The sequence below is a fragment of the Doryrhamphus excisus genome, chromosome 23 (genome assembly GCF_030265055.1).
Source record: "Doryrhamphus excisus isolate RoL2022-K1 chromosome 23, RoL_Dexc_1.0, whole genome shotgun sequence".
Classification (NCBI taxonomy): domain Eukaryota; kingdom Metazoa; phylum Chordata; class Actinopteri; order Syngnathiformes; family Syngnathidae; genus Doryrhamphus; species Doryrhamphus excisus.
In genome coordinates, this window is record NC_080488.1 from 7150304 (window position 1) to 7162071 (window position 11768).

General features: G+C 42.4%; 1 protein-coding gene across 4 annotated transcripts in view; it reads left to right on the forward strand.

The window, feature by feature from the left end:
• sh3rf2 (SH3 domain containing ring finger 2) overlaps positions 1–10327 on the forward strand; it is a 34216-nt gene extending 23889 nt beyond the window's left edge. For all 4 annotated transcript variants that reach the window (XM_058063135.1, XM_058063136.1, XM_058063134.1 and 1 more), the window contains 6 exons: positions 3716–3834; positions 4692–4862; positions 7404–7678; positions 7750–8105; positions 9435–9739; positions 9811–10327. In XM_058063135.1, coding sequence (XP_057919118.1) covers positions 3716–3834; positions 4692–4862; positions 7404–7678; positions 7750–8105; positions 9435–9739; positions 9811–9991 — 1407 coding nt within the window. In that variant the 3' untranslated portion in view covers positions 9992–10327. The remainder of the gene's footprint in view (positions 1–3715; positions 3835–4691; positions 4863–7403; positions 7679–7749; positions 8106–9434; positions 9740–9810) is intronic.
• The last annotated feature ends 1441 nt before the right edge of the window (positions 10328–11768 follow it).

Genomic DNA, 11768 nt, shown 5'->3' on the forward strand with positions numbered 1-11768 from the left:
TTATATACTGTGATCGGCTGGCGATTAGTCCTGGGTGTACCCCGCCTCTCGCCCGAAGACAGCTGGGATAGGCTCCAGCATTCCTGCGACCCACGTGAGGAAAAAGCGGTAGAAAATGAATGAATGAATAAATTCCTGTACACCCTACGGCAATCTGTGTATGCATACCCCACTTCAGGAACGTAGGGCTTAGTTGAACGTTCTAGTTTCATTATAAACTTTATTTAATGGGAGCAGTTTTGTGTATGTGGTCTCCCCCATTGTAAATCCACTGTAGCCAGCGCTGTATCATTGCACGTCGCAATTGCGTGACTGCTGCTCGAGCGAGACGGCCTTCTTGTATCTGATAAAAAGCACACCAAGAATAGAAAACGGACACAGGGAAGTGAAAGGGATCTAAATAATTGAATACATGAAGAATGTTAAGCTTCTCTTTCGTATTACTTGCCACGAGTTAATAGCGTTGAAAAAATGACTAATTGCCCTCATTTTGTCAGGAGTTTGGTCACAGTATAAGCTATCATGGTGAAATCATACACACACACACACACACACACACACACACACTATGGCTGTGATTTACATCCATCACCTCTGAAAGCTAAAATGCCTCCAGGTCTTACTGAATGCATGCTATCTCCTTCTTACATGTGCGCCTTGCAGCACTGCTTTTCACAAGCGACTTTTAGGTCATTTCAATGACTCCTTAGTAATTATGGCCGACGTTATGTTTAGCTTTTCTCAATACAAGTGTAGCGTATATGCAAGGCTGCCTAATGGCCAGAGAGCCCCGGGATCCAAGCACCTGATATAAAGGGAACTTCTTGCTTCACCGCCCGCCTATTAATTCTTTAAGCACTAGTAGCTTTAAATAGCATCCAGCCTCAAATAGTTCTCTTTTCAACACACGCACCTCGTTGTTGGAGTTGACTAAATGAATCCACGCATGATTAAATGTCGAAATCAGGTGCATATACACCAGGGGTCTCAAACTCAATTTACTTGGGGGCCACTGGAGATAGGGTCTGGGCGAGACTGGGCCGCATCAGGTTTTCCTAACTATTAACAGTTATTTAACCTTTAACATGAACATTAATCAAAAGTAATAATTTTTTCTGGGTACATGATACCATACAGCATCCATATCAAACTTGCGCGGGCCACACTAACATTAAACTTTCATATCAAGGCGGGGGCCTCAAACTAGTGTCCTGCGGGCCGCGTGTTTGAGACCCCTGCTATACACTCTAAGAAGTTAGAATATAAGACTGATAGGATGATGGGCAGTATTTGTAATGTTATGGTTACTTTATTGAAATAAATGAGAAAGAGACATCAACATTTGTGAGGGTAATTGCATCCACACCATTTCCATTCCTTATTGGTCCATGGTATGTTCTAAATATACAATTTAACAAGAAAACTAAAAAAAACAAACTGTAATTTTACAAGTCGATAGAGAAATTCAAAGAAAGTCAAAATACTGAGAGAAAAATTATCTATTGAGAAACATTCATTCATTCATTTTCTACCGCTTATTCTCACAACAGTCGCGGGGGTGAAAGTCGCAAATTTACAAGAATAAACTCACAACATAAATAAAAATGTAATTTTCGTAGCTTAGAGTTGAAATATCAGAAAAAAACACATGTTATTAATACTGTAATAGTTCAAATATTCTGTGAATAAAGTCAAAATTTTTTAAAGTCAAATTTTTTTCAAACAAGTTTTTTTTTCTAGTTTAATTATTTAGACAATTTTAAAAAAGGGGGGGGGGGCAAAGTTGATACAAATAGACTTTTTCACACATTGTACATCACAAACCTGGGATTTTTTTTAGCATAAACTCAAAATATTGAGAGAAAAAAGTCGCAATTTTACAAGAATAAACTCACAACGTAAATAAAAATGTCATTTTTGTAGCTTAGTGTTGAAATATTAGCGAAAACATACGTTATTAATACTGTAATAGTTAAAATATTCTGTGAATAAAGTCAAAATATTCAAGTTTTTTTTTCTAATTTAATTATTTAGACAAATTAAAAAAGGGTGGGGGGGGGGGGGCAAAGTTGATACAAATACTTTTTCACCCATTGTACATCACAAACCTGGGATGCAGTTTTTTCTTGAACCATATATAATATCTTTACAAAATATCCAAATGGCCCTTGCATGGTTTCATTTTCCACAGTTCAGACACCCCTACTACACACAGTTGCATAAATGCAGTAAATACTAGTAGTAAATATGAATAGTGGTGAGTATTAGAGTGTTGAAATAAACAAGAACTGTAGGCTGATTGAATGAAATCAAATCGAGTGTAAATGACCATTAACGATGCTGTGCTTTTTACTGTCACACTTTGTATCACCCCAATCTCTCAAGGTGATTTTTGGAGTGACGTAATACGCTGCGCTCGCCATTTTCTATCTTTAGAAGCCTGAGTCAGGAAATATTTTCGTCCATTTAACAAAAAAAAAAAACCTCCAACCTTTATCTGTCAGTTATAGAAGAAAACATTGCATCATTCAGCGTAATGTAACATCAGACATGCCAAGGATGAGATTTAACTGAATTATGTACCGTCATCATTTTATAGCCATTCAAAGCATCTCCTTGCCTCATACAAAGTAAATAATACTCATGCAGTTGTGATGAACACTCTTAAAAGGTATTAACTCGTTCAATGCCAACAATTTGTCAAACGACAACCACTTCAGTACCGGCCATTTTAGACCTTTTTCACTGATCCTTCAAGGCAACACATATTTTGTCCTATGGCTATATGAACATGGAACCTACCAAAAGAAAGATTAGACTCTCCTCTTTCATCAGGAAAAAAAAGTTTGTTTTTATCTTTTTCCATTCTATAGTCATCAGCAGTAGAGCATACTTAAGGTAAGTTTCAGGGAATTCATTCATTCATTTTCTACTGCTTGTACTTACAAAGGTCCCGGGGGTGCTGGAGCCTATCCCAGCTGTCTTCAAGTGAGAGGCGGGGTACACCCTGGACTGGTGGCCAGCCAATCACAGGGCACATATAGACAAACAACCATTCACACTCACATTCATACCTATGGACAATTTGGAGTCGCCAATTAACCTAGCTGTGAGGTCTACGCGCTAACCACTCGACTGCCGTGCAACCTCATTGGTGATTAATCGTGATTAATTAGTTTGAAAACAGATATTCATTCATTTTCTACCGCTTATACTCATGAGGGTCGCGGGGTGCTGGATCCTATCCCAGCTGTCTTCGGGCGAGAGGCGGGGTACACCCTGGACTGGTGGCCAGCCAATCACAGGGCACATATAGACAAACAACCATTCACACTCACATTCATACCTATGGACAATTTGGAGTCGCCGATTAACCTAGCTGTGAGGTCTACGCGCTAACCACTCGACCGCCGTGCAGCCTCATTGGTGATTAATCGTAATTAGTTTGAAAACTGATATATTTGATTAAAAATGCTGATTTGACAGCCATGTTAAAAAAAAAACATGTACCGATCTGATGGTGTCAATCCAAACTCCTCATTGTCATTGGCTGTGTAGGTGTACCTAATGTTGTGGCCGGTGACCTCTGGTGAACTACTGGAATTTCCCAACATCACCCTGACTCATTTGCTCGGAGTGAGCGTTGGTTCAAAAGGTCACGCCTCCTCTCAACTAACTTCAGTACGATGATGATTTTGGCTGTGTCTCGTTACAGAATGAGAAGATGTCCAACGAGGCTCCGCCCAACATCTCCATGGCTCTGTTGAACCCCCAAATGTCGTCCTCCTCAGCAGACAGCAAAAACTCCAGCACCCAGCAGCTCTCCATCAGTGTGTGAGTCCATGATTTAAAAATGCACATTATTGATTATGGATTACCAAAAGTTAAAGACGATGAAACGGTGATCAGGTATGGCAAAGTGTTGCGTATGACATCACAATACCTCTAGGAATAAGCCAAAGAAAAAGCTAAACGCATATGTCGGCATGGGCTGGTTACCTTGTTTCAAAGTATGAAAAAACGACAATTTGAAAGCCAGTATCATTTTCCGTCAAACCATTCCTGCGTTATGAGACAAAATTAAGGTCCCTCGTTTATCACTGTTATCGTTCCAGACACTTAGTCACATTTACACTCCTATTTTTTGTTTAAAACACATTTCTCAACTGTAATTGGGTGGCACGGCGGTCGAGTGGTTAGCGCACAGACCTCACAGCTAGGAGACCAGGGTTCAATTCCACCCTCGGCCATCTCTGTGTGGAGTTTGCATGTTCTCCCCGTGCATGCGTGGGTTTTCTCCGGGTACTCCGGTTTCCTCCCACATTCCAAAAACATGCTAGGTTAATTGGCGACTCCAAATTGTCCATAGGTATGAATGTGAGTGTGAATGGTTGTTTGTCTATATGTGCCCTGTGATTGGCTGGCGACCAGTCCAGGGTGTACCTTGCCTCTTGCCTGAAGACAGCTGGGGTAGGCTCCAGCACCCCTCCGCGACCCTCGTGAGGATAAGCGGTAGAAAATGAATGAATGAATGAACTGTAATTCAAAGGCTACGTTATCACTTCAGGGCAAGGCCAAAGCTTTAAGTATTAGCATGCTAGTTAGCTTCCAAATGATTTATCCTAACTTGAAGGTAAGTAAGAAGCTAAAAGCAAGAATGCTATACTAACATATGGTACCTCACTCCTCAGGTGTGCTGTGCTGTACTCCTATAAGCCGCAACGGCCGGAGGAGCTGGAGCTGAGGAAAGGCGAAATGGTGGGAGTCTACGGGAAGTTCAAAGAAGGCTGGCTGCGTGGGTTGTCTCTCAGAACGGGCAAAGTGGGCATCCTGCCCAGCAACTACATCACTCCTGTGCTCAGGTGAAAGGTCACGATCCCTGACGGCGGTATGCATGAGCCAAATGACGCACTGGATGCAAATGCGGTGCCGTTTGTGTGGGCAGGAAGATGTTTCATCGTTCTCTCACTGTGGTGTGAAAAGGCCTTTGCCGCCTTCCTGAATTCTTATTTTTTTGCATGTTCCATCCATCCATCCATCCATTTTTCTTCGCTTATCCGGGTCGCGGGGGCAGCAGTCTTAGTAGGGAAGCCCAGACTACCCGGTCCCCGGCCACCCTCTCCAGCTCCACCGAAAGGACACCAAGGCGTTCCCAGGCCAGCTGTGAGACATAATCCCTCCAGCGTGTCCTTGGTCTGCCCCGGGGCTTTTTCCCGGCTGGGCATGCCCGGAACACCTCACCAGGGAGGTGTCCGGGAGGGATCCGGACTAGATGCTCGAGCCCGACTCCTCTCGATGTGAAGGAGAAGCGGCTCTACTCCAAGCCCCCCCCTCATCCCAGACGCTTCACACAAACTGTCCCAGTAAACCAGGGGTCTCAAACACGCGGCCCGCGGGCCAAATGTGGCCTGCAGGACACTAGTTTGAGGCCCCCGCCATGATATGAAAGTTTAATGTTACTGCGGCCCGCGCAACTTTGATATGGATGCTGTATGGCAGAGGTAGGGAACCTATGGCTCGGGAGCCAGGTAGGGCTCTTTTGATGACTGTATCTGGCTCTCAAGCATTTCTTACCACAATAAAAATGTATTTTTGCTAACATTTTAAAGTAAACCATCACAGAAATGACTGTTAAAAATAATATTCAAAATCAAAACTTTCTTATGCATTTTAATTCGTCCATCTATATTCTGCTGCAATACGGCCAACCATATCTATCTTTCCTGATGATATTTTCCAGGTCAAACACCAAAACTTGATTATTACTGGGTAATGCTGTAGTCTACCTCGGTCATTGAGATGTCAAAAAAACATGTAAATGTAAACTTTCCTCCTTTAGTCAAATAGCTAAAGCTGCAGAACCAAGCCTTCTGGTGAAGATGGCCAAAAGAATGAAATGCGTGTACTGAATACGGTTCAAAACTATGCAGCAGCAGAAGTTGCATTAATGGCAGCAAGTATTTGATTTATTATTAGACACTGCGCTGCTCACGAAAGTATGCTGGCCGCACCCCATTGGCGTGGGGTAGTGTGCCTGGTCTACTACATAATTAGAGCCCATTATATCTAAAACTGTTGGTCTTGCATAAAAAGACCACACATTTTATTGCATTCAAAATGTATATGGCTCTCACAGATACACATTTAAAAATATCTGGCTTTCATGGCTCTCTTAGCCAAAAAGGTTCCCGACCCCTGCTGTATGGTATCATGTACCCAGAAAAAAATATTACGTTTGATTAATGTTCATGTTAAAGGTTAAATAACTGTTAGTAGTTATCCTCCCTATCCATGTGGAAGTGGTAAGTTTTTGGCTATTTAAGTTTAAAGGAAATAACTTGAAGGCTACCGTTTAGGTCGCTAGCTCTCTACTTTGCGAGTTAGCATGTGTCTCAAGACCCTGCAGTTGCGCAATATGTTGTAAATAAAAAGAGTATAAATGTGATTATAGTCGTGTTTTGTCATGTCTACAGGGCTCTAATAATGCTTTGTTCATTTTAATCTGAAAAAAATAATTTGTCTACCCACCAGCCAATCACAGGGCACATATAGACAAACAGCCATTCACACTCACATTCATACCTATGGACAATTTGGAGTCGCTAATTAACCTAGCATGTTTTTGGAATGTGGGAGAAAACCCACGCATGCACGGGGAGAACATGCAAACTCCGCACAGAGATGGCCGAGGGTGGAATTGAACCCAGGTCTCCTAGCTGTGTAACCACTAGACCGCTGTGCCGCCTATTATTATTCATTCATTCATTTTCTACCGCTTTTCCTCACGAGGGTCGTGGGGGTGCTGGAGCCTATCCCAGCTGTCTTTGGTCGAGAGACGGGGTACACCCTGGACTGGTGGCCAGCCAATCACAGGGCACATATAGACAAACAACCATTCACACTCACATTCATACCTATGGACAATTTGGAGTCGCCAATTAACCATTGTTATTATCATTATTATCATTGTTATAATCTTTATCATTATTACCATCATTATGATCATCATTAATATTACCATTTTCATCATTATAGTTGTAACAATTTTTGGAATTTTATTTTTATTATTTAATTTTACAGACTTCATTGCTTCTTGTAGAGTGCTGTATCATTTGTTGTTTTCGGAAATCCGCAGTATTTATGCTTTTATTGTCAATTTATTAGCCCACTTTTTCCCCCCTAGTGTAACATTTACATATCATTTTCTGGATTGCATGTGTCTCAGAACTTGAAGAACTTGAGACTTTGTCTGAACAGGAGACCAACCCAAACATCAGTTTCTTCTTGTTAAGCCCTACCTTGAAGTTTTTAGACATGCTTTTAGTTTGTGTGTGTCTAATCTTGTGCATTTAAAAACAAGTTTTTTATCTTTATCCAAATGTTTTTCCATTTCCTGATTGCAGAACTTCGGCCAGACTCGTGGAGACCAAAGCGGCGAGCTCGTCCTCACATCACAGCACAACAGCGGGAAAGAAACCCACTGCTGCCAGAAATCCTGCTGTGGTCCTTGCTCTGGATAGGGTGAACAGTGATGGATCACAACATTCAGCGGGACAGGTCCCACCTGGACCAAACGGAGCACAGCACGCAATGTCATCCGCAGGCACCGGAAAGTCATCCTTTTACGGGAGCTCGCAAGGTTGGGAGACAGTGAGGCGGTTCTTTAACCCACATAGAGGTGAATGAACAGCAGCTCTTCACATGAAAAATATGTCAGTTTCTCATTCTTTAATTTTTTTTTTTTTTTAGTATCAAACCCTTTCAACCATTCTTCCAATTTGAATGTACCCTCCAACTCGGAGCATTTTGCTCAAGTGCAAGCATCAGGCTACTCACCCGCCATGCAGAGAAAGAAACACGGCGGAATTCTAACCAGCTCTGGAAGAACAGCCGGTTGGATGACTGAGTCAACAGCGCTCTCTGCTGCCCCCCACCTGAAAGACAGGGACTTCACTTACTCACATGAGGTGGGAGGACATCATCATCATCAGCATCAGCATCAGCATCAGCATCAGCATCAGCATCAGCATCATGAGCGACAGCCGTCCAATGGCCCTCAGTCCATTCTTATCCGACCCGATTCACACAAGAGCACTTCAGATAAGGTAATAGTTCATCTTTCAGTTCTTTTCTGTTCATTTTAAAAAATCAGTCAAAATATCCAGCTAGGAGACCAGGGTTCAATTCCACCCTCGGCTATCTCTGTGTGGAGTTTGCATGTTCTCCCCGTGCATGCGTGTTTTTTTTCTCCGGTTTCCTCCCACATTCCAAAAACATGCTAGGTTAATTGGCGACTCCAAATTGTCCATAGGTATGAATGTGAGTGTGAATGGTTGTTTGTCTATATGTGCCCTGTGATTGGCTGGCGACCAGTCCAGGGTGTACCCCGCCTGTGATAGGCTCCAACACCCCCCGCGACCCTCGTGAGGATAAGCGGTAGAAAAGGAATGAATGAATGAATAAACACTAAATGACATTGTGGTGCGGCGGCACGGCGGTCGGGTGGTTAGCGCGCAGACCTCACAGCTAGGAGACCAGAGTTCAAATCCACCCTCGACCATCTCTGTGTGGAGTTTACTCCGGTTTCCTCCCACATTCCAAAAACATGCTAGGTTAATTGGCGACTCCAAATTGCCCATAGGTATGAATGTGAGTGTGAATGGTTGTTTGTCTATATGTGCCCTGTGATTGGCTGGCGACCAGTCCAGGGTGTACCCCGCCTCTCGCCCAAAACCAGCTGGGATAGGCTCCAGCACCCCCGTGAGGAAAAAGCGGTAGAAAATGAATGAATGAATGAATGTTAAAATATCCAAAATATTAAGAACCCTAGTAATAATCAAGGAAGTCACCTCTTAATTAATCGGTTAATCTTTTTTTTGAATGGTGAACATCACTTTTTACCTTTGGAGTATTTGATGTGCGTTCGACTACATTGGCTTTGTTGATGATGAGGGTCATGGATTATTATTGTTTTCATTGTTTTCAACTGTCATATGTAAACCTTTATTTTTATCATTTGGCTGAAACTGTGTGTTCTCCGGGCGGCACGGCGGTCGAGTGGTTAGCGCGCAGACCTCACAGCTAGGAGACCAGGGTTCAAATCCACCCTTCACCCTCGGCCATGTCTGTGCCATCTCTGTGTGGAGTTTGCATGTTCTCCCCGTGCATGCGTGGGTTTTCTCCGGGTACTCCGGTTTCCTCCCACATTCCAAAAACATGCTAGATTCATTACCGACTCCAAATTGTCCATAGGTATGAATGTGAGTGTGAATGGTTGTTTGTCTATATGTGCCCTGTGATTGGCTGGCGACCAGTCCAGGGTGTACCCCGCCTCTCGTCCAAAACCAGCTGGGATAGGCTCCAGCACCCCCCCTTGTGAGGAAAAGCAGTATAAAATGAATGAATGAATGAATGTGTGTTCTCCATGTTTCCAGCCTGCCAAGTCAGTGCGCTTCGTCACAGATGATGATCCCCCACTTCCCCGGCTTCGGACCTCCTCGTGGTCTTCAGGAAGCCAGGTTCCCTCCAGTTTCACACCAGCGCCTCCTCCACTGGAAGTATGGGCCCCATCTCTCACCTTGGGAAGAGACGGACCCGGCATCATTCTCAAAGACGGAAAAGCTCCAACTCTCAGGAAAGGCATGGAAACGGTACTCTCGGACCTCAACTCTAACCCGCAAATGACGATGCCACCGCAGTCGTCGCTATCAGCCATGTCGGCTCAGTTCAGCCCCACCAGGTGCTTTGAGCATTTCATGATAGATTCATGACTGGAAACACATGAAAGATAACCATGTTTTGCTTCTTCAGACACAGAGTGACCACGACACATCTAGCCCAGATGGACGCCGAGCTCAGTCTGCTTCAAGGAGAACTGGTCCTGGTCCACAGACCACGACCAGACGGCCGGGTTCTGGTTACTCAGGAGAGCAGCGGCCAGACGGGCCTTTTTCATAGTAGTATTCTTCACGGTCTGGAAAGACTCAGTTGACTCTTAGTGGAATGAATATAGTTTCTATTTTCTGACGGTTTTAAACTTACATGAGATTTTCCATGAAGGGTTTAGATTTTGACATGTGCTCGTATTAAAAACGACAGAGCTATATTTTGTGTTTTTCAGTGTCTGAGCATGTACTCACGTGTAGAGAATTTGCACAAAAACACTCCAAATGGCTGTTCCCCTCTTTCTACCCATGTTACATGCAGTACACTGGTGAGTGCCTTTGTCAAAACTCACACAGATAATACATATATTATGTAAAGTGAAATATCTATACTTCTGTAACAATAAACGGTACTTAAGACAACCAACAATTGCGTATCCTGCTTGCTCTATGGTCCCCTATTATGCAAAACAAGATATTTTAATTATGTAATAACAGTATAACACGCATTCTCTAATCTTATTTGTCCATCTGTATTCTTAATATGTATATTTTTAATCAGAAAACGGCCACTTTGGGTTACAGTAATGAGGTGGGAAACACTATTGCATTCAAAAAACCACAAAACAGTGTGGTGGGTGGGTGATCTCGCTGCCATATTGTGTCTTTGGGGACAAAAATGACGTCTTTAATGAAGATATAAAGTAACCTTAAATGTTTATTTACCCCTTTCATCATTCATATGTATATGGATTTTGAATTGTTTTCTGCATGTATTTTGTTTATATTTTTGGCTTTCTGGAACTGATTAATTTGATTTACATTATTTCTTATGGGAAAAATGTATTTTTATGTGGTTAGCTTTTGTTTCGGTTAGAGTCGGACCTTCTGAAATGAATTTGTGACATTAACCAAGGTTCTATGGGATCTATTATTGCTATGTTACACAATAGCACTTATTGGAGCCACACATTTCCATTATTTCTTATGGGAAAAATGTATTTTTATGTGGTTAGCTTTTGTTTCGGTTAGAGTCGGACCTTCTGGAATGAATTTGTGACATTAACCAAGGTTCTATGGGATCTATTATTGCTATGTTACACAATAGCAATTATTGGAGCCACACCTTTACATTATTTCTTATGGGAAAAATGTATTTTTATGTGGTTAGCTTTTGTTTCGGTTAGAGTCTGACCTTCTGGAATGAATTTGTGACATTAACCAAGGTTCTATGGGATCTATTATTACTATGTTACACAATAGCACTTATTGGAGCCACACCTTTACATTATTTCTTATGGGAAAATGTATTTTTATGTGGTTAGCTTTTGTTTTGGTTAGAGTCGGACCTTCTGGAATGAATTTGTGACATTAACCAAGGTTCTATGGCAGGGGTCGGGAACCTTTTTGGCTAAGAGAGCCATGAAGGCCAGATATTTTAAAATGTGTATCTGTGAGAGCCATATACATTTTGAATGCAATAAAATGTGTGCATTTTTATGGAAGACCAACAGTTTTAGATATAATGGGCTCTAATTATGTAGACCAGGCACACTACCCCACGCCAATGGGGTGTGGCCAGCACACTTTCGTGAGCAGCGCAGTGTCTAATAATAAATCAAATACTTGCTGCCATTAATGCAACTTCTGCTGCTGCATAGTTTTGAACCGTATTCAGTACACGCATTTCATTCTTTTGGCCATCTTCACCAGAAGGCTTGGTTCTGCAGCTTTAGCTATTTGACTAAAGGAGGAAAGTTTACATTTACATGTTTTTTTGACATCTCAATGACCGAGGTAGACTACCGCATTACCTAGTAATAATCAAGTTTTGGTGTTTGACCTGGAAAATATCATCAGGAAAGATGGATATGGTCGGCCGTA